A 23,103-nucleotide genomic window follows, 5' to 3' on the forward strand; every position below is an offset into this window, starting at 1 on the left:
CCACACCGGGCAGCGCGGGGGCGGGACGGGGGCAGTGTGGCGGGAGGCCCCACCCCGCCGCGGCGGCCATCTTGGGGAGGTCGTCCCGGGCCTTACTGGGGACAGCCTGGCCCCGCTCTGGAGGCGGCGCTCCGGAGGCGGGGGGTGGGTGTGGGGTGGGTGTGGGGAGGCCGGCCTGACGTGGTTCCGGTGCCCCCTCGCAAGCCTTGCCAGTCCTCCTGCCTGAGCCACGGTCCCCGTCCCCGCGGGAGCTTCTTGACGCAAAAAACGCGGCCTGTTCCGGGGTCCTGGTTCCTTTCTTAAAAGACCCACATTTTTGCCGGTCCCTGGCGTTGAGAGAGCTGTGAGCTAAGATTCCTGTGCGCGGGGACCAGGGTTCGAAGCTGCTAGAGCCGGAGACATGGCTGCTCAGATGAGGCTCGTGAGGAACCCTTAAGAGACAGAAAACAGTTTCTGAAGGAAACGGCACGATTCAATTATATGGCTATTCTTGTCATCCTTGTGACCAGTGCTGTCAAATAGCAATATGATGCGATCCACACATGTATTCAAAGAATTACCAATAGGCGCAGAAAAAGTAAGACATTTTAATGAATACTTTAAACACCACGTTAAAACCCAGTACCTCCAAGGTAAGGTTTCGGTATGTAACCAATAGGGAACCTTACTGAGATCTTTTTAAGCGTACGTAATTTACAAAACCCGGTGCAGAGTTTTGACTTACCGCATGCCCCAGTTCGGGCTATCCATTATTTCAAGAGATTGGTGACCACCTGCGGTAGCGCTGCCTTATCAGAGGGCACAGGTGGCCTTTGGACCGCCTAGCATGAGCTCCGCACACATTCAGTCCAGTCTTGAGTGTCCTTATGTGTCCAGCTCTCGGCAGTGTGAAGGTCATAAACATGGCGAGGAGCCAAACAATGTAAAGGCTAACACAGTAAAATACGAGGTTTAATAGATGGTGAAATAGTAGGTGCTGTGGGTGGGTAGAGAGAATTCTGTTACGGAAAGTGCTTTTGGCTGTACTGTTTAAAGATTCTCAAACGTTTCAACTGGATGGAGTGGGACGCTATTATGTTGGAGAAAGGGCCAAAGTGCGTCCCCCAGGTTGTCTTGGGGTGACCGGGCTTACTTCAAATCTTCAGGAAATAAAGGGCAATATTCTTTCTTCTATTACCATCTCCCCAGACCCCAGGAACTGAGATAAAATTTCATATGTTGTGTTCCGGAAAATCACTTTGAGCAGAACCGAGGGTACTTGCCATCAAGAACTACTTTGGGGGAAGTTTCTGTTTACAGGTAACTGGGGGTATCTGTAAATTAGGGTTGTCAAAATGGCTCTGGACTTGATAATTTCTACTCCTGACAAAATGATAAAAATTTTAAAAATGACTAGAATAATTATTCATGGTGTGTATATAATAGACCTTTGCTCTAGAGAGATGGAGTTGAAAGGTCTGGGGCTAGGCAGCGGTCACTGGTGAAACAAAAGGGATTACAGTGATGGAGATCATGTTGAAGAGATGTATAGAGGAAGCATTGGGTGAACCTGACATAAAGTGTGACACGCTATTTGGAAAACATTTAAAAAACCATAAACACCTCATCAGAGCTAAAGGATGTACAATCCAGGTGATAGGTTATTACGATAACAAGTAGGAGTAACTTCATAGGTCAGGTGTCATCTTTGAATTCTAAGGTCAACCTCCCCCACCCCGGCCTCCACTGTTGAATGTGTGCATGGCTCCCAAAAAGGCATCAGGAGAGTGATTTGAACTTTCAAGTTAATAAGGATAGTGGTGCCAAGATTGGGTAGTGGTGGCACAGGATTGACACACCGAATTTTGGTTTCATTGTTGAACTGGCATCTTGGATAAGTTACTGAAGTTCTTAGTTTTTCTTTTATAAAATGGAGTCACAATCTCCTTCAGAGCTGCAGGGGGGATCAATCAAGATAACGTGTTAACACCCTTAGTAGAGTGCTCTGCCAAAGCGAGTGCAAAAACGTTCAACACATGTGAGTTCCCCCACCCTTCTTATCTATTCAGTCAACATTTATTGAGGCATTTCTCTGTAAAGGTACCTTTGGGGAGACCAGGATGAGTAAGACAGGCTTTACTACGGATTCATTTCTAAGATGCTTTTCATCGCTAACCTTCTATAACTCTACGGAAATAAATGGAAGTAAAGGCAAAAAGATCAAGGTGACCCCGGTCTCATCATTTCACATTTTCCAATTTCTTTACTTCTTAGCTATGCTTTTGAATGCATTGTATTCCACTTTTTTCTCCTGGTTTTCCTTTTTAATTTCTTCTCTTCCTCTTTCTGGGACATCAACCATGTAATTTATTTAACCTTTCATTCTTCCCTACCACCTAATCCTTAAAAAATGGAAGTCCACAATCACATCATCACCAGCAACTGTCTTTACATTGCTCTGACAGTTTGCAAGGATAAAGGGGAGAAGAGAAAGATTAAAAAAGCCAAATACCCAGAGGAACAGATTATATAATTTTATAAAAATCTAGTATACTTATTCATCCTAAAGGCCATCAAGTGTTTAAAACATTCACCTCTATAGTCTGAGGCCCTGAATTATGGGAAATGCATTCATGGATTTTAAAACTGTTTCCTTCTGCGCGTACTGTGATTCTATCGGGGATAAAAAGAGATAAAATAATAGAAAATTAATGTTGCCTGGTTACTTGGCTCTAAGGAGAAATGGAGAAATAATGTCTGTGCCCCAGTTTAAATGAATTGAGGTAGAGAAACCATGACAACAATCCCTCAGCAAACATACTGTCACATTTGGCTTTTGAAATGTGAATATAGATTCTAGAACCACAGACCTAGGGAGGACCTTTAGAGATCATTTGATCTTTCATACAGAATTAGAATGACATTTAAACCCTCCAAACAGCATAGAATCTCCCCAATTTTTGAAAAGCATCAGAGAAAATGTTATTCATGTTAATCCCTGGATTTATTTCCTATTTGCACACAACTATTTTTCTGGATTTCAAATTTTAGCCGGTCTTATCTCAAGTAGAATCTTTTAAAAAATACTTCATTCTGCAAACTAATTTCCTCTTCTCTGATCTCTGGGGAGCTAGAGGATACCTAGCCAACCATTATGCAACTTCTATGAATGTGAAGTCGCTAAATTCCCCTTATGCCTTTTATGGGGTCAACCCATGGGGTTTATTTTCTTACTTTTTAAATTTTGGTCTTAGCATTTTGCTTTGCTAGCCTCCTCAACTCTTATTTTTTATTAAAAAATTTTTTTAATGTCTTATTTTATTTATGAGAGATACAGAGCTTGTGCGTGGGAAGAGCAGAGAGAGAGGGAGATCGGGAATCCGAAGCAGGCTCCAGGCTCTGAGCTGTCAGCTCAGCGCAGAGCCCAAAGCGGGGCTCAAATGCACGAACCAAGAGATCATGACATGAGCCAGAGTCAGATGCTTACTACTGACCGAGCCACCCAGGTGCCCCACCTCAACTCTTTTTATATCAGAGAACTGGGAGTTCTCCACAGGACCAAACCTGCTTACTTTTTACATATGCCATTTCTGTAGAAGCTGTATTCTTAATACTGTTTGCTGCATTCTAATGTTGTTCCCCTTTCCCTCTCTGTGCCGGGCAGTCTGTAATCTTATAGTGGTACCCACTTTATGGTTGTATGCTTCCTAGGCCTGTTTTTCCAAATGATTGAAAATGTTATTTCTGAGTGCTTACCCACAGTAGGCACAGGGCTAACCCCTTCACGTGCATGATTTCATTTCCTCCACTCAACCCATTTTATAGATGAGGAAACTGAGGCTCAGAGAGGTTAAAGAATTTAAGGCCATACACCTAAGAAATGGTAGAGCAGGGATCTTAATCATGGCAGTCTAATGTCAGTAACTACATTCTTAACTTACCTATTCAATTGTAAGTTCATAGTATTTGCGTAGCAGCTCTCAAACCAATAGAAAAAGTTTGGGAGCATCATTAAAAAAAAACTCAGAAAGCCTGGGCTAGGGTTGCCAAGTTTGGCAAATAAAAATATAGGATATCCAGTTAAGTGTGCATTTCATATGAATAATATTTTTTTAGTGTGTCTCATGCAGTGTTTGAGACATCCTTACACTAAAAATTATTAGTTGTTCATGTGAAATTCAGACTGAACGGAGCACCCCGTATTTTGTTTGGCAGCCTTAGGCTGGGCGGCTTTCCGGAGTAGAGACTGTAACTTTCTCACTAAATTGATATCAAAATGAGTTTTGGCTCAACTCAAGGAATCTCTGCCCTTTGGGGAAGTGCAGCCGCTATGGATTCTTTAAAATCAGCAACCTCTACAGCACCTACCCAGAATCATGCCAAGTTTACAGGTTAGTTGTTTACTGTTTCCACATTGATGATGGGGGTATTCGTCTGAATATATTTATGTATATATATATATTTTAAAGTTTACTTTTGAGAGAGAGAAAGCACGCACAAGTGAGGGGGTGGGGGGAGGGAGAGAAAGAGAGAAAGAAAGAGAGAGAGAGAGAGAATATGAATCCTAAGCAGGCTCCATGCTCAGCAGAGCCAGAAGGGCCTTGATCCCATCATGAATCTGGGGTCATGACCTGAGCCAAAATCAAGACTCAGATTCTCAACCTATTGAGCCACCCACGTGCCCCACTAGTTTTATTTCTTTATATCACCTATCCTAACATGAGCTATTGCTGAATTTCACTTTAACAAAGAAGTAAATACAGGGGCACCTGAGTGGCTCAGTCAGTTAAGCGTCTGACTTCAGCTCAGGTCATGATCTCACTGTTTGTGGGTTTGAGCCCCGCGTCGGGCTCTGTGCTGACAGCTCAGAGCCTGGAGCCTGCCTCGGATTCTGTGTCTCTCTCTCTTCTTCCCCTCCTCTGCTTGTGCTCTGTCTCTCTCAAAAATGAATAAACGTTTAAAAAAAATAAAAAGTAAATACAAAGACTTGTTTTATTTAGCAAGACTGAAAATAAAACTCAGATATAAATTCACACCTTTAGTGTTGTCTAAAACAATTCCTCCAGCTATCAACCTAAGGCAATTAATCCAGCATATAATTTATAGAGTTATTAATATAACAAGAATCATTTCTCATTTACAAAGGGGGTCATTAAACTGTTGGGGCTCTTTCAAAGTAGAGTTTGTTTGACTATTCAATTACCAGCTTACACAGAAATGGAAATACAAACACAAACTGATTGGCTATTAACTCTTTTCTAAGGAAGCAATAGAAACTGTGGCTAGAATCCTACTGAGCACTAAAGTAGAGGTTAAGTTCATGGACACAGAGCAGCCACTAGCCAAGATACAGGTTTATTTTCAACTGAGGGAGGTTTATCTTCAATCAAACTTAGAGAAGTCAGTAAATACGGTGATCTTACTTTCACTACTTACTCTCTGTAAATGGCAAAGTTATCAATGCTGAAAGATACACATACCCATAGAAATTACAACAGATCATGTATAAAACAACTTTTTTTGGATCAATATAGTGCTACAATTGTCAATTTTTTTCCTCCTTCAACTTAATATGACCACAGTTACCTTCAGATTTATGTTATTTTAGTCTTATAAAAATTATTAACAAACTTTGGCTTCCTTGCAAATATTCTGTCCTTATATTAAAAAAGTGATTAAAAACAGTACCGAATATGAACCACTTCTGTAAAGTTTAGTGAGAAACATTCAGCCAAGGTGACTTTTCCTTGGAAAATCCTACAAAAACTGAATTTTATAAACAGTTACTTATTTTGATAGAAGTTCCATTTATAAATAGCAGCCATGACTTTGCTGCCTACAAAATTGTAGGCTGTCACATTTTACATGTTTAGAACTCAAATGTTTTAAGATTGGATTTTCTAGTGAGTGTTAAAGAAACAAAGTCGCACAGACAGACTGGTTAGTCCCATGCTGAGGAAACCGCTGACCTCCATGATTTCACCATTTAGGCAGGTTATAGATAACCGTTGAATTTGAACCGAGGGCTACTGCAACATTTATACTTTGTGTTTAAAGGGGAAGCAACATTAGCAGTGAGGGGGGCAGGTGCAGCAGACTTTACTGAGGCTCTGTTGTGGTTAAAGTGTATCTAGTGCAAGGGACAAACTATCACAGAATGTTGGTATTAGGGAGGCTTTCAAGTTAAGAACCTGAGCAAACGTACTGTTCAGAGGCTGAGACATCCTTGCCTTGGGTTCTGTTAAGGTAGCATTTTCTGAGGCTGAGGCGGCAAGTCTCAGGGTAGGGGGAGCTGACAAATATGAAAACTGGGGATGCTGGATGTCATGTGTCCTGTTGCTCCTAACAAGGGATCAATGGCACCGAAATGGAGGAGGGTGAGTATATCTTAATGACGGTTACCCTGTTGGCCTCGGGAGACTGACTGTCTTCTGCAAGCGCCTGTGAGCACATTAAAACCCATCATTCCCACGAACATGTGGTTGCCTGCACAAAGTGTGACCAGGACCAGTGGTTTGAAAATTCTAAGTCCCAGAGATAAGAACAGAGAAGGGCAGCATTTCAGAGGAGTTCACATTTTGTTTCTACCTAAGCAGGCTGATTGTTCCCAGGACCCTAGACAAGCCTGATGCTACTTGGGAGCAAGCTGGCCCGAATTTTGGGACCGTTCGATAAACCAGGTCTGGGCATGGGATCAAAAATGAAGTGGGGATCTGTGCCAGAAAGTATCATTCATAGTATCGCTGAGGGGGTACAGTGGTAGTTTCTTTGGTGGTGGGGGGAGGGGGGGAGGCTAATAACAAGGCTGAATTCTCAACCAGAGCTTGTCATGGAGAATACCAACGTGTTTGCAAGTTAACTCGAGACAACCTAACAATCTGGTGCACGACTCGTAGGCTACATAAGCTGCACACCACCCCACCCCCCATTTCAGGATAGAAGAAAACCTTTCATGTTTGTTCTCCTCCATCCCAAATCTCCCAGAGTGACTCAAATTTTTCCTACTTAGAAATGGAAAAACAAAAACAAAACTAAAACCAAACTCAAACATTTGAACAGATTTTGATGCAGCCCTTCCAACCCAGGGGCCGGGGCAGGGCCTCGGGCATGTACCCCCATCGCTGTCTCTGGAGATTTAGCACTCAGTCTGACCCCTGTGTGGCTGTCAGTGCCCTAGATTTAAAAACACGTGCTACTTAGAGAATGGGCTCCCTTTTTATCGCTGCGTCAGACTAATGCCAGCACAAGCTAGAAGCATTATGACTAGGAGATCTTCCAGGGGACCGTCCTCCTCCCCCACAGGAGCTCTTCAAGGTAGAATCCCCACAATAGAAAAGACACTTGATCTCAAGGAACATACGCAGTTTGCCAAGCAGGTGCCATGGTGGCTGAGAGAGATGACAACCCCACGTCAGCAGCTATTAAGACACTTGGGTTGTTTGTTCCTGTCTTCCTGATGCCAAGTGGAATTAATGAACAGACGTGAGAGGAAAAAACCAAATCACAGAACAGGTGAAAAGTTTTAAAAAGAAGCGTGTGGTGGTGCCCAAAGCCTGACTCTGGAATGTAGTTGGAAACCACCGCTCTTTGAGCCCTGGGGAAAGGAGGGCAGTGGACAGAAAGGTCTGCAGAGCCGACAGCTCAGGTTCTTCCTTAAGAGGACTCCAGAAAAGCGTGCCAACGTGACTCACAGACGCCCCGAGAGAAATGCCAGCAAAGCCCAACATCCCCTGCAGCTGTCCCCCCGCAGCTCTGCTGGCAAACTCAAAAGCACACATTTGCTCAGTTGCTGGGCCTCACCCCCAGGTGTCTCCCACCTTGGAGGCAGGGGCGAGAAAACTGGACCCCGTTTTCCCAAATAAGGGAAATCAGATCACCTGGAGGCAACACCCTACGTTTCTCCCACTCTGTAATGACTGAGTCCCTCCTTAAATCTGCTTCAAAGGGCTAAAATTAGTGTCTAGAGGGCAAAGGTCAAAGCCATGGTTTCCCAGTCTTAACAGAAGTCATCTGACCCACTTACCTGAATAAAACCCCAAATCATCAACCCCTTCCCATCCTTCCCAGGGAGGGGATCTATTTAAATCCATTTCTTCTTTTTTTTCACCACCGAATGTGGGAGAGAGTCAAGGCAGGTAATGTGGGAGGGAGGAGCATCCTGGTTCATCATTCAAAAATAAAGATCTCTTTTAAGTGTCATTTGAGGTCGTATACAAAAATTTCAATTCTCCTCAGGGTCTGCTTCCAAGGGGTCATCATCGAAACTCAGCTTGTCAGCTAGCCCCTCGAACTGCTTGCCCAGACCGCCTGCGGAGTCCATGAACATGTTCGGGATGTCTTTGCCAAAGTAAATCTTGCTGTTGGAAGCAATGGCTTTGTACTTCATCAGCTGCAAATACTCAGGGGTCAGCTTCAGCTGTAAGAAAAAAGGAAAGGCGGCTATGTGGAGGCAGATTCAAGAAAACTCTGGGTGGCACCCTTCACTTTTCACAAGGAGAGGGTCTTTGTCGAAGAAATGTGCCTTCCCTACCCCTTCCTGGTCTCACTGTTCTGTTAGTAACGGGTACTGATTTCCAAGGTCAGAGCTGCAAGGGAGTTTTAGGGAGTTTCTGGGTTTAGCACAACAACTGAGCTTCTATTGAGGCATGGCTAAGGAACAGGGGAGCACCAGGCCCACACAGCATGGCAGCCAGCACGTCTGGCTAGGAGGGGCTTTGGTGGCAGTGGCCATCCAACATCACAAACCCTCAAACCACATCAGCCCAAAGCCAAATATACCCTCTTGTCACCAGGTGCATTGGGCTTTACCTTGTTTGCTTCAGCGATTTTCATAGCGGTGTAGCACTCGGCATCAGCCTTTGCCTTCTCCCGGGCCAGAAAGGCAGCATCTGAGGGCAAGAACGCAGTGAACTGCAGTGTAGATGTTACCAGAACCCTGGGCCCTGTGACGTTCCCCTGGTTGCCTCTGTGACCTTGGGAGACTGCTCTTTTCTCTCTGTGGTTTGGTTTCCTCTTCCGTGAAATGGTGGAAAGAGGCATTTTTTCCTACTTCATAAGTTGTTGTGAAAATCAACCATGGGTGAAAAATGCTTTGAAGTCATCTCCGGATAGTGGGGACCAACTCTGAGCACGTCTGTTGCTATGCCCAGCGACACTTATGAAGGCAGTCTCGGGAAAAGTGCTGCCAAGGGACACTTCCTGTGTCCACAGGCTGAGTCCTTGTCACTCCGCGTCTGGGAAGACAGGGGTGGGGTGCCACTTCACCCCTCTTGTGCTGCACAGCAAGAGCGCGAGGAGCCCAAAGAAGGCTCTAAAGACAGCCAGAAGTGGCTCCCCCTAAACCTGGATGCCACGAACATGAAACAGCTCGGTCCCTCTCCACCTTCATTTCTCTTTTATTTCCACTGACCATTTCAAAAAGATTCTAGTTAACACTGGTTAAGCTGGCACAACTCCCAACAGGAGAAGTCCATGCCATGGTCCAGACTAACACCTGTTTGGATGAAGACCTATTTAAACTTCCACCATGCAAGCAAAACACTTCCTTAATCTGCTGAGACCAGCTTTCTGTCAAGCTGATGCAAAACTTTTGATGCTTGCTCCCTTGCCTTGGGAATGCGGCCAGCCTCGTGTAATATCTGTAGCAAAAAGCCTGGAAGAAAGGTCAGCCTGTGGGTGGGTTCTAACTGCACACCCCCAGCACGGCCCCGGGCGGAAAGAGCGTGCAGTCTGGCTGGGGCGCTGGCTGCATGGGGCCCACTCAAGTGGTCTTAGCACCTGATGACATGTTTTTATAAGAAATAAAAATGCGTTGTTTTGCAGAGAGCTCCCTAACAAGGAACTGCTGGCCTGTAAAATCCCAGCTGGCTCCTCGCTGGGCCCCTGCAAAGCCTGAGAGCCCCATGGTGAGTACAAGTTGACATGGCATTTCGAAGCTGGGCCTCGAGGTCCTATTTTTGTCCTAGAATTTGCTTGATATAAGGCACCACGTGAAGGAAAGGGCAGGTGGTGGGAATGAGCTGAGGGCTTAGGGGCAGGGAACTGAAGGTGAATAATATTCAGAAAAGCCAGTCAAGAAAACACTTTTCTCCAGCTCCAGTGTTGTTGGTACCGAAAAGGTGTCTTTTTCAGACCTGCCTCAGTATCTACCATAGGGATACTGAGAGCAGACTTAGAAGCCACAGCTGTGGGGGGTAGGCACGGCACAAGGAGGGGCTGTTCTGGCCTAGCCTCTGAGTTCACTGCCACTGAGACCCTTGCCAGACAGCAGGGATTTACACAATTTCCCTTTTTCTTACTCCTCACCCGAGAGCACCTAACAGCACTACATGGACATTTGTTGAATCAGTGAACGCTCTCTGAAGTGGAAAACGTATGCCAGCCTGGCCCAAATCTCCCCCAAACTTGAGTCAAAGCACAGTGAAAAAGGAATTTTCCAAAGAAATCCGGACATCTTAGAACAAAGGTTAAAGAGCCAAGGAAAAGGGCTCTCCCGACCCCACCCCCACCCAGCCACACAGTGGGGCGTGAGGAAAACTCAGGCACTCATTTCAGCTTTGCTCACCTTCAATTTCCGAAATCTTTTTCTCGGTCTCCTTCTCCATCACCTTCTGCCCATAGGTGATTTCTGCCACCTGAGCCACTTTTTCTGCCTCTGTAGTGACGATGTTGAGAAAAGGCTTAGAGCACTTATGGATATCTCACAGGCTAGACTAAATCCCACCCTTCCTGTGATCAGAGTCCCTGATGCGGGGATGCGGATGTGTTCAGAGGGAGGGCCCCAGAGGGTGACCACGGTGGGCACGTGTGGACTGCACCCGTGAGTGCAGTACCCCGACATCGGCATGAGACAGTCAGCCGGGAGACCTGGGCCCTCCCACGAAAGCGAGGAATGAGTCCCAACCTCTCTCCTAAGTCACAGGGGTGTTTCTCCCAAAAGAGTATTTTAAGGAATACGGTAGTGTCTAAAAAGGTTCTTCCTGCCACTTCACTCTGGGAAGCAGTCAGTAGTCGTTGATGATCTAGTGCAGAGGTTAGGAGCCGGGTTCTGGCCAGGGTCTCTGCGGGTGAACCCCATTTCCACCACTTACTTGCCATATGACACTGGGCACGTTAGTTAGTCCCTTCGTGCTTGTGAGGAGACGAGTCACATGTAAGTGCTTAGAAAAGTGCACGGCTCATGGTAGGTGCTTGAGAAGTATTAGCTACTACTATTATCGATTAAGAATTAACTAGGAAGGGATCCTTTCATTTCAGAGATAGGGGGAGACTCAAAGCTCACCGGCCCTGCCCACCATCTGACAACTTCAGCGTCGCTTCCGGGAGTACAAGTGCCGCTCCTGTGCGCGGCCAGGGTTTGCAGGACCGTGTGACCTAACCGCGCCCGAGGCTTCCTCGCCATCTGCCCGCCTTCCCCAGCCCTTCCACCCTGAGAGGGGATCCCAGAACCACATCCAGACCGATCAGGGCCTTCTTGCGCTCTGTCTCAGCTTCCTTCTCCACCACCTTCTGTTTCTGGGCTGCAATGAGCAGCTTTGTCTTCTCGCTTTCCCTGAAGGGAAGAACAGTATGCAGCCGTGAGGCGGCTGCGGAAAACGCTTCCGAGGAACTTCACTGTCCCCTGGAGGAACCAAACTTCTGCTGAGGAGAGGCAAACCTGGCTTTCTCACTCTCGCCTGGAAGGCTGTTCCCTGTCCCAAGTAAGAGCAGATCTGTTGCAGGCAGTAATGCGGCTCTCTTTCTCCTCCCAAATAACTCATTTGTGAGAAGTAAAGCATAATTTACTTAGGTAAAATGCACCTGCCTGCCCACTGAACCGCCTCTTCCTCCCATCTTCTTTGGCACGAGCCATGAAGCACAAACAATGCCCCCTGGCCCTTTTCAAAGCATCACTGCTTGAAAGGGCTTCTCCGGAGCCCAGGTGACTGTTGTGACACACCCGCCCCACCTTACAGTGCAGCGGGCTGTGCCGAATACTCAAGGAGGGGAAGAAACGCGTGGCACGGGTTAACTCTGGGATGGGATGAGGTGAGGGGTGTGGGACAGAGTGGGGGGTACAGGTTGGGCAGAGGGAATACTCACATCAACTCGTAGTTTCTGCGGATCGCCTCGGGTATATTGGGCTTTGTGACCCGCACGGCCTGGGGAAGGATAAAAATAGCACCTGATGGGAAGGTGAGGGTGGTGAGGGACCCGAGCAGCTGCCACTAGCCCTTGATCTGCTTGCACAAGAAGGACATCCCTTGGAAGAGTGGGGGATACACCTTTACCAGGGGGTGTCCCACAGTGGCCATGCTTACTTGGATGACGAGCCCGGGGGCCATGGAGGTCAGGTCCTGTTGCAAAGCCAGCTTGAGATTTTCATCAATCTGATCTGGAATCAAGAAAGACCGAAAACGTTGTTGTTACGTTTTTTAGGCAGGGTGGAGGAAAGTGTGAGGGCAGAGTACAAACTAACACGCCAGCTCAAGAATGCACCTGACAGGCCAAAGGTCTTTCCAAGGCAGAGCCCAGAAATCTAAAGATACCCTGCACGTCTTTCTTGTTTTTAAAAAATTTTTAATGTTTATTTATTTTTGAGAGAGAGACAGAGCACGAGCGGGGGGAGGGGCAGAGAGAGAGGGAGACACAGAATCTGAAGCAGGCTCCAGGCTCTGAGCTGTCAGCACAGAGCCAGACATGGAACTTGAACTCATGAACCAGAAGATCGTGACCTGAGCTGAAGTCAGATGCTTAAATGGCTAAGCCACCCAGGCGTCCCCCGCCACCCATCTTTCAAAGTGACATCCCTGTGCGGCCCCTCTACATAAGCTAGATGGGAGAGTGTCCTTTTCCTGTGGCCTCCAGATAAAATCACCGAGGCTGTTGAAAATATCAACCTTGCCCAAAAGGAAACTGAGCTTTCAAAAGAACAAGTACAAACAACAATTCTAGCACATTTCTTGAGTCAGGCAGCAGCCTTCCCCTAGACAACAGCAGCGAAACAGAGGGCGGGCCCCCATTTTCAAGAGGAAGGAAGGTGGAGTGGCTGTGTTAGGTATTTCGAAGGGAGCCAAGCACATTAAATCTGGTAATTTTAGAAGTTTCTACCAGAAAAACAGACTCTGACGTCAAGGAAAGCCCCAGGGAAGACTATTTCCATTAAGAACTCCCATCAAATAACACAAGGGGAAAATGAAAATTTACGGTTCTGGAAATGAGCCCAAGTCCTCTGATGTGTCGTTTGCTTTGGCCCTGATTGCTCTGTCAGAATTCACATGGGAGTCGTTTCATAGGGAAGTTTAGGAAGAGCTCTAACTGGTTGCCCCTTCTGGCTGTGACTGTGCGGGGCCACAGCTGCCCTCTCTGGCCTGGGGCTTCTCTTCCTGGCCCTCCCCCCCCGACCACCCTCCCGAGGTCTTCTATAAGACCCTGCAAGGCCCTGAGAAGACTCCATGAAACCTCGAAATCTGGCTGGGACATCGGAACTGAATCACCTCTCTTATTACTGTCAGCTGTCACCTGCTTGAAGTAGCCGTTCTTGGTCACCTGTGCCCAAAGAGGAGCCACTGAGGAACAGCAAATGCCTTTAACAGATGCCCAAATGGAGGCCCATGGAGGTTCAGTGATGTGCTCAAGCGAGTTAGCAGTCAAACTAATAAACCTGTTTGGTCACTATGCTTTAATTTTTAGGTCTAAAATGGCACTTTCTTCAGCTGTCATATCGGTCAGCAAGGAATTTTAACATTTCTATGGACTGGATATGCTCTCATGAGCCTGTCAGCGTGAGGGAGAAATGCCCCAAAGGCAGTACCTCAGACCTGATATGTGTTTAACAATTTGACAGATGGAGATAAACATCACGTTTCATATTTTCTATTTTAGATAGATCAACCAAATTTGAGATGTTCTGTGCCCTCCCTAGGTTAATAATAACATTGTCATTTATTAGTGGACACCTGTGGTCCTGGGCTAGTAACTTTCTAGGACAATCTGGAAGAAATATTTTGCAAGGTGGTTTATTATCAAAGCAATACTAGTAAGTTTTTTACACATTATAGTTCTGCAGATAAATTCTGATTAGGTTATATTACACAAAGAGGTTGAATCAGGTCAACTTCTGAGCAAGTACCAGGTAATGTTTTTATAAAGTGGGCAGACTGGGGTGCCTGGGTGGCTCAGTCAGTTAAGGGTCCGACTTCGGCTCAGGTCATGATCTCATGGTTTGTGAGTTCAAGCCCCGCATTGGGCTCTGTTCGGACAGCTCAGAGCCTGGAGCCTGCTTCAGATTCTGTCTCTGTCTCTCTGCCCCTCCCCTACTCGCTCTCTGTCTCTCTCTCAAATATAAAAAATAAAACATAAAAAAATTTATAAAGTGGGCAGAGAGGACGCAGCAGGGTAAGCAGTGATGAGAATTAGGCCACGAAGCTGAATCAGGGCTGTGAGTCCTGAGAGGACAGAACCAGGAGAAAACCTCCATGCCTAACGAGTGGGATTTGAGACATGAATTTCTCTTTTACAGATGCAAATAGATTCTAAGCAAGACAGTGATCTCCCAAGACTTAATTTTTCTAATCAATTGATTAATTTTTTGAGAAAGAGAGAGAGCATGAGCAAGGGAGAGGGGCAGAGGGAGACAGAGAGAATCTTAAGAATCTAAGCATGGATCCTGACGTGGGACTTGATTCTACAACCCTGGGGTCATGAGCTGAGCCAAAATCAGAAGTCAGATGCTCAAGCAACTGAGCCACCCAGGCACCCCAAGACTTAACTTTAAAAAGAAAAACATTTCAAAGCAAATATATTTTCTGAGCTTCTCTGTAAAAGAAGCTTCACTAAGCTACTAAGTTTATCTCTATGACAGTAAGTTTTCTTTCTTTCTTTTTACTTTATCTTGAAGATTTTATTTTTAAGTAATCTCTACCCCCAATGTGGGGCCCGAACCCATGACCCTGAGATCGAGTCACGTGCTCCACTGACTTAGCCAGCCAGGCGCCTTGACAGTAATAAGTTTTCTAACGCAAAATGATGTCACATTTTCATTTTCTCTTCATGGAAATTAGACCCCTTTGCCTTTTGTTGTTTCAAATGCTTTAAAATGTTCATTTAATGGCACAAGTTCTAAAACAGTGGCTCTAGAGAAAAGTAATGATATTTTATAAAATGCTAATCAGTTTGAGGTAAAAAAAAGAAAAAAATAAGGCAAACTTACTGCATTTTTTGTAAAAGCATGCTGAATCCAAACCCTCTAAAGTGAATTTAGATTCACTTCCTATTGCAGAAAAATTGAAAGTGACTCTGACGATTTCCCAAATCTGGAACACCGTGTGCAGGGGGCTCTGATCGTGGTGTCCGGCAGCACCAGGCGCTCCTCCCCTGTCTACTCTGAAACGTCCTCACGCACGGTCCTTTTTCAGGAAGATTCCTGGGAAAAGTCACTGTCTAGTCCTCATATCAAGACTAGCTGTACCATCGTTTACTTTCGGCACCGGCTACTAGAACACTTCCGGCAGCAAGCTGAACCAGAATGCTTCTTGCGAAAGAGCTTTAAGGATTACTGAACTGTTTCCCTCCCTTGCTGCTAAAGTCACACTATGTTTATTTTGGTGGCTAAAGAGGACAAAAGGTATCCACTTAAGTACGTGGATTCTTTTAAGGATTTTCCTATTCATCCCTACAGGTATAGGGTTAAAAAGACCCACCACCACAAAGCTCTGGGAACTTTAAGTAGCTATGGTCCTTGTCCCCCTTCCAGAATTAAATGCGACTCCTGCCGTCCTCCTCGCCTTTCCTGGCTTCCCTGCATTCGGTGTGGTGTGGTGGGAAGCAAGGTGAAGCGAGAGTTCTAGCTTCAGCCCTGCCATTTGTCTCTTTGAGCCTCACTCAGTACCCTTATCTGAAAATGAGGCTGCTGGGTTGGATACTCTCTCAGGTTCTTGAGAACTAACCCTGTCTTATTACAGAAGGGTGTTTTAGGGACAGCAGGTGTTTTAGGGACTGCCATTCCAGTCCTGATGTGAACCAGGAGGCCTCCAGTCCACTGTCATCCGTGTGCCCAAACTTCACCTGTCTTCTTGACCTTCTGCTTCTATCAGCACAGACCGGTTCCTGAGCACTGGGCTTGCACTTCCTGTCCACCCGTACCCATCCTGCCCTACGGTGGCTCGGAAGTCGGTGGTGGGGGGAACAGCTGCCAAGGCATACCATGGCCAGAAGAGGCTTCCTTACCAAAGAGCTCGATGTAGACCTCCTGAAGCGTATGCACGCTGCAGAACTGGTTCAGTTCGTGGTGGATCTTGTTGAAGATGAGGGCCTTGTCGTAGTCAGCAGTGTAGTTCTTCACTATGTCATACACTGGGAGGGAGGGTGGGATTGCAAGGTAAGAAAAGGCAGCCCCCCCCCCCCCCGCCACTGCCTGACGTGCTGCAGCAGACCCTGGTGGTGGGGGGCGCGCGGGGGGACATGCTGGGCAAAGTAAGCCGGTGGAGAAGGGAAACTGGAAAAACGTACCTGCGTTTGGGACCAAGAAGTTCACCACTTCAATTCTGTCAAAGTAGATCATTACACCACCACTGTTGGAGGAAGAAGGGACAGAGAAGTCACCAGTAGGCTCTGGAACACAGTGCAGTCCCAGGGCGATGGCGTAAGAAGTGTGACTCAGCAGGAAAGAGTTCGAGGGAGGTCAGAAGGCAGGAGGGATCTCCAAGTAGGAATCTTCCAAGTTTGGAGCAAGAACACAGTCTCTCAAGAAATCACACCTCCTAAAAATATCTCCAGACGGAGAAAAATGAAACTTTTGGGGGTACCAGTAAGAAAAAGAATAGTCTGTATCTTTTGAATCTGCCATGCCTTTTGACTGAAGCAATCAATTGCAGGGAAAAGTCAAGGTGTTCTCAGAACTTAAAGGTCACAGTGGGATTTTCCGGTCACCATTTCTCATGGTCTCCACCCTCACTTTGGTTCAGCCCTTCCCTTTCCCTGCAAATATTCGTTTTTATAAACAATTTTGGGTATACAGGAACGGTGAAAAGAATAGTACAACTAACGGCCATACACGAACACTAAACTTAACAACTGTTAACATTTTACCTTCTTGATTGATCTTTTTTATGCTGAACATTTCAACGTTGCAGTCATGATACTCTTTACCCCTTCATACTTTAGTAAGCAACACTCACCTAGGAGTAATGACATTCTCCTATGTAGTCCTAACTCCATCCCCAAACGTAAGAAAATTAGCAAGAATCCCTTAACAGCCTCTGATACCTAGTCCTTATTCCAATTTCCTCACTTGATCCTGTTGTGGACTGAAGTGTGTGCCCTCCAAAAAGCCATAAGTGTAAACTCCAAAACCCCCAGGTGACTGTATTGAGAGAAGGCCTTTCAGGTGGTAATTAAGGTTATGAGGGCTTAGGGGTGGGGCGCTCACCCAATTAGAGTGGTAAACGAAAAAAGGCAGCCACCAAACATCTTTTTCTCTGCATGTACAGAGGAAAGGCCGTGTGAGCACACAGCAAAGCCACCATATGCAAGCGAGGAAGAGAGGCTTCACCAGTTTCCACCCAGTCTGTGGCACTGTGTTATAGCAGCCCGAGCTGACGAATCCAGGCCTTCTCTGTCTTTCATAGCTGGTATTTTTGAACCAGGTTCTAATCAAGGCTCACCATCCACCACATTTATGTCTTTTAAGTCTCCTTTTCAACCCAAAGCTCCTCCTTGTGATGAGATCAGGCCCATTATCCCGTGAGATGCCCTAATTCTGGATTTGCTCCCATGTTTCCTTGTGGTGGTGTTTGTCACCCTGTCCAGTTTAGATCTCCTTTACTTTCCAAGCGGACCACTAGAGCAGTGTTCTGTTTGGATCGCCAGACCCCGAGGTCTCCCCTACCTTTTTATTTATTTTTTATTATTTTTTTAAATGTTTATTTATTTTTGACACAGGGAGACTGCAAGCGGAGGAGGAGCAGAGAGAGAGGGAGACACAGAATCCAAAGCAGGCTCCAGGCGCTGAGCTGTCAGCACAGAGCCTGATGTGGGGCTTGAACTCACGAACTGTAAGATCATGACCTGAGTCGAAGCCGGACGCTTAACTGACTGAGCCACCCAGGCGCCCCTCCCCCTACCTTTAAAACATTCTCCATAGCTGGTTATACAAAACCTATCTTCTTGTATCGGGTCATTTGCCTGCTGAAGGCCTTTAGTGGATCTTCACTTGTAACAGAAAAAGTCCAAACTTATTACAGCATTCCAGGCTCTCCCAAATCTGTCTACCTCCCATGATTTTCCCCGATGCACTGCACCGCCTAGTCAAATTGGAGCCTAGGGAGCTAGGAGGTGGGGAACTTGGTAAAACTACCAGGAAGGAATGCATCCCTTTTCGCTATCTCTTGCTGCAGTCAGCCAGACAGCCCTTCTGTTGCTGCAGGTGTAACTGCTTTATCCCGGGGCCCTTACCTAGTCCCGCAAGGCACGTTCTTCACCTCATCTGTCTGCAGTGTGGTCTAGAAATGGAGGAGACATAAAATGCTGTAAAATGGGCAGTGACAAGCAAAGTAACTGCATTTTAGAATCCCAAATGGCCTGGTCCTTGAAGTTATCTGGGATGAGCTTTGCTCTTGTTAAACATGAATGTTTCACCTAATCCTCCTTACTTATAGGGTGTGACACCCAAACAAAGGTACCTACCCACCTCCCCCCCCTTCACTGTAAGTGAATCACCATACAGATGAGCTTAGTAATGACTTAGTAAAAAAGACCCTGCATTAGGAGTCCTAAGACCTGTGTTTATCTCTGTCTCTTCCTTTACCAGTCTTGAAACAGCGGATTCTTTATTTGGCTCAGCCCATTCTCAGCCTTATTGTAAGACTCGTGAGGTCATGTGCACAAATGCACTCTAGAAACCATCGAGCAGAGGAAATAGCAGAAGTGATGTACAGGGAGAATGCTGAGGAGGTATCCTGGGATATTTTCCTGGGTTAGTTTTAAAGTCATTCTCTAAATCTTATTCCTCTTAGCTGGACATACTTCAAAGATGGCTAGTCTAACTTAGCCAGGCTTTTAGATCTGTCATAACTAATCCTACTTCTACTTAGATGTCATTTCCCTTCACTGAGTCCAACTCCTCCCACCCCAACCAAATTATGTTTACATCTACGAATTTCAAATAAGAACCAGCAAATTTACCATGTTTTATTTCTATTTATCTTGGTAGCCTGTGATTTAAAACACACAGACACACGCACCCTACTTTTCCTTCTATACATTCAGAACATATTCTTCTTTGGTTTTACCTTGAAGTGAAGAAATAATTCCCAGCTGGGGCTGCTGGGCCAAGGCAATGACCCAATCCAGCTATTTCAACAACCAAATAAAGCTCTAGAGTACATGGTTCATGGAGCCTCATTCTCCATTAGATATATATACATACACATATACATATATGCACACATATACATGCATATATGCATACGTGTATATAAACATGTGCATATATATACATACACATGTACGTATGTATGTATACACATATATATATGTGTGTGTACGCGTTTGTGTGTATGTTTGTGTGTGTGTGTGTGTGTGTGTGTGTGTGTGTGTGTATGAGATTCCTTGGAAAGGCATTATACTGACCTAATGGTAAGTAATTACAATCATGCGTTTGTCAACACCCCAAATCTGCAGTGGTCCAAACATACCCCATAAGCCAAGTATACCTGCACAGACTTATATGATGTGATGAAAGGGAGCATGAGATGGAAACCAGGGCCACTGGTGGAAGTCAGTAGGGCACCGCCTCTGCAGAGGAAGAAGAGAGAGGCAGTTTAGCAAGAGGTATCTATTACATCAATACTATTTGCACCGGCCCCATAAACGTTTCATATAGAGTGCCACGTGTCTCAGCCATGTCCACAGACCCCTTCCTCTCAACTCGACCCTAATATTCTAGGAAGTTTGATGGTAAAACATAAAACCATTATTTATGCTTTTGTGGCAAAAAAATAGGCACATGGGCCAAGTGGAATAAAGACGGCAGAATCCCTGGCAATACTTAATGTAAGAGGAACTCTGTCTTTGTCATATCTGTTGAGCTTGTGGCAATCCAGGAGGGCAGTTAAGTCCAGTAACACATTTATCAATTAACTGCACTAATGCTGGATCCCAGTGACATGAACAATCAAAAGAATAATTTTAAGAAATGCTTTAAAAATCATTTACAAACAAGGGGCACCTGGGTGGCTCTGTCGGTTAAGCATCCGACTTTGGCTCAGGTCATGATGTCACGGTTCGTGTGTTTGAGCCCTGTGTCGGGCTCTGTGCTGACAGCTCAGAGCCTGGAGCCTGCTTTGGATTCTGTGTCTCCCTCTCTCTCTGCCCCTGCCCCACACACCCCCCACCACACTCTGTCTCTAACTCTCAAAAATAAATAAAAATGTTAAAAAAATTTTAAAAAATCATTTACAAATATTTTCCAGGCGGTAGCATTACTTTATAACCAAGTTGTATGTAAAGGGTAACAAAGTTAAAAGCCTTTTTGGGGGGACACATAAGCAGAAGGTGGGGAGAAATAAAGGGGAGAGTGGATCCCAACGAGACTTTTAGAACTTGCTATCAGCAATCCAGGAATAGGCATCTTGAGGATATATAAGAAGGAGTTCATAAAGACTTAAAGCAAAAAACCTGGTCATGGAGGTTACTGAAAGGAAAGCAACCCAAGATTTGTAAGTGCTTCTTTGCTTTATATTATGAAGGAAAAAAATAATTATTATATTTTTTAAAAAGAGCAATAAAACAGCTACCCAATGGAGCTTTCTTGTAAGAACCACTATCCTAGCGCTTGCTCGAATGGTTATGTATCAATCTGCAGGATTTCTCATTTTGCCTGAAACGTTAATTTTAAAGAGTGGGTACAAACTGGCAGATCAGGCTAGCTCAAGTTGCCATCAAGAACTGGTGCTCATCGGAGGTAACCTTGTGGCACCAAGATGCCGGGAGGGGGATATGAGAAAACGAGGTTTCAGAGATAACCTGCAAGCACTGGTTTCCTGTGGATTTTAACTCTAAACCTCTATACACATTTATCATTCACCATCCACAGCATCAACTTGAGACTACTAAGTTTTATATTTACATTTATGTATGTATATAAGCGTGTGTGTATATGCCCCCCTCCCCTGGTCACTGACACAACAGCTCAGTCTAAAAGATTCCTCTATTCAATGTACACAGATATTCAACAGAATCTGCTAGACAGTGAGTAGGAAAGAAAGTCATTTAACAGGAAGTTGCAAGCTTCTCCCTGTCCCTTCCTTACCTGTAATACACCCCAATATGTCCCTCTTCTATCTTGTGCACAGCTGAGAAAAGAGACGCACAAAAGAAACTGGAAGCCACAGCCACAACTGCTCCCAACTGAGCCATCAGTGAGCCTTTATCCTAGGGAAAAAGATGCAAGAAAATGTGTGTGGTCCGACATGCAGGAGAAAAGCCATGACAAGCAGAGAGAGCACCTTACTAAGCTGGGCTCCCTGCAAGTGGCTCCTATCCAGCCTGCTGTAGTATGAACACAAGGCTAGATCTACAACTCTCTTCATCCCTGTTCTCAGGCAACATTCCCACTCCTTCCTTAGCTGTGGAATTATACTCCCCACCTCGCTGGAGAGGCAGTGGCTCCAGATACAGCCGGGCCCCAAGAGAGAACCAGTGCCAATTGGGCAGCGTTCAGAACACAGCCTTCTCTTCCTGTGAACACGAATGTGCTGTCACGGGAGCCACTCACGCTAGTAAAAGGGAAGAGAGGCAGCTGCAGTATGTTGCCCAAATTACAGAGGATGTCAAATGACAGGCAGTTGTGGCTATGTAATTCTGGTCAGAGCCTCCCAGTCCTAATTGCCTGCCATTTCAAAAGAAACCATTATTTAGTCTTTCCAGATGCTGGAGCGACAGACACAGCATGTGAGCAGAATTCCATGATGGGATTCTCTGGCTTTTCGTCCACCTTCCCAGTTATTCCTTTGGATCTAAATGGGGGAGGGCTCTACACTCCCTCCCATACACTTGACTGGCACTTTGCACCCGACAGGTCCCCAAGCCCCACGGTTAGAGAAGAAAGAGGGTTCCCAAGGGTGGGAAGACTGGGCTCCTGGGTCCAATTGGGTCCAGGCACCAGGATGAGAAAGAGCTGGCATCTAGAGACTCATTTTCTGAACACCGAAGGATCTGGAAAAACGATAGTAACTGACAGCAAAGTTCACAGGCGTGCCCGGGCCCACCCGTGCAGGGCGTGGATTCTGCCTCCCAGGACTAACATAGCTAGCTAGGGCTCAGACATCTGCAAGGCGCTTATTTTACCGTAGCGGACTCCAGCTACCGATCTGCAGCTGCGTCCTTTCTGCAAATGCCCTCCTCCCCGCTCCCAAATCGCGCCCCTTCCCAGCCCTCTTCCGAGAGAGGGTCGCGCGTCCCAAGCGCCCTGGGGCTGAGGGGGAAGGGACGAAACAGAAAGGGGTTGCTTTCTAGCTCCTGAGGGAGAGAGGCTGCTGGGGTTCGAGCCCGGGAGAACGGCTGATCAGCTCGGGCCGGGAGCCTCAAACAGGCCCAGCGCGCACACTAAGGGGCGGGGGCCGCGTACCAGGCTGTCCCTCCAGGCGCTCCGTACTCGTCCGAACCCCCGTGCAACCGTAGAAACCGCCACGCCCCTCCACACGCTACTTCCTTCCGGGTCCGTCGCCTCGATGACGCCTTTAGTTCACGCGAGAAGACTCCCTCCTTCTTAGCTTGTCAGCCCCGCCCCCGCGCTCCCCGAGTTCGTTGTCCGCGCGTGGGCGCCAGGGGGCGCCCTCGGCTTGGTCCGGCCCGTTGGGAGCTCTGGTTAGGGTTTCCAGGGCGGGGACGGTGCGGAGCGCCTGGAGAGTGACGAGCGGGAGGAAGCTAGTAGCGGCGGGTGCTGAGTGACTGAGCGTGTAGCTTTCCGAGGTTTTGACTTTGGAATTTGCCCTGGATTCCCCCCCGCCCCCCCTCCCCCCCAGCCCTGCCATTAGGTCAAGTGTATTTTTCGGGGCAGGTACCAGCGAGTTGCAGCCATTCTAGCCCTCTGCTCGTGCTTTCCTGTAGCACCGGTGAATGAAACACGTCTTTTAACGCGTGGAT

General features: G+C 46.5%; 1 protein-coding gene and 2 long non-coding RNA genes across 4 annotated transcripts; 2 read left to right on the forward strand and 1 right to left on the reverse strand.

The window, feature by feature from the left end:
* Positions 1–142: 142 nt before the first annotated feature.
* LOC109262323 (uncharacterized) lies at positions 143–9,887 on the forward strand. The gene is made up of 4 exons (XR_002077705.2): positions 143–577; positions 1,189–1,299; positions 4,195–4,370; positions 9,802–9,887. It is a non-coding gene; the product is annotated as an uncharacterized LOC109262323 (long non-coding RNA).
* Positions 4,954–22,705, reverse strand: ERLIN2 (ER lipid raft associated 2). 2 transcript variants are annotated; one of them, XM_019440803.2, is made up of 12 exons: positions 22,586–22,705; positions 21,269–21,390; positions 19,671–19,752; positions 18,412–18,458; positions 16,468–16,529; positions 16,186–16,311; positions 12,279–12,352; positions 12,061–12,119; positions 11,439–11,530; positions 10,544–10,633; positions 8,788–8,867; positions 4,954–8,395 (listed from the first exon to the last, which is right to left on the reverse strand). In XM_019440803.2, exons 2-12 carry the CDS (start codon positions 21,373–21,375, stop codon positions 8,201–8,203), a joined length of 1,014 nt encoding a protein of 337 aa, XP_019296348.1. In that variant the 5' UTR covers positions 21,376–21,390; positions 22,586–22,705; the 3' UTR covers positions 4,954–8,200. The 2 variants fall into 2 exon arrangements, with proteins under 2 accessions (XP_019296348.1, XP_019296349.1); XM_019440804.2 differs by lacking the exon at positions 22,586–22,705 and adding an exon at positions 22,306–22,561.
* On the forward strand, positions 10,022–13,643 carry LOC109262324 (uncharacterized). Its single transcript, XR_002077706.2, has 2 exons — positions 10,022–11,678; positions 13,473–13,643. It is a non-coding gene; the product is annotated as an uncharacterized LOC109262324 (long non-coding RNA).
* Positions 22,706–23,103: the final 398 nt, after the last annotated feature.

This window comes from Panthera pardus, unplaced genomic scaffold (assembly GCF_024362965.1).
Source record: "Panthera pardus isolate Hobbes unplaced genomic scaffold, ASM2436296v1 HiC_scaffold_13, whole genome shotgun sequence".
In the NCBI taxonomy this organism is placed as follows: domain Eukaryota; kingdom Metazoa; phylum Chordata; class Mammalia; order Carnivora; family Felidae; genus Panthera; species Panthera pardus.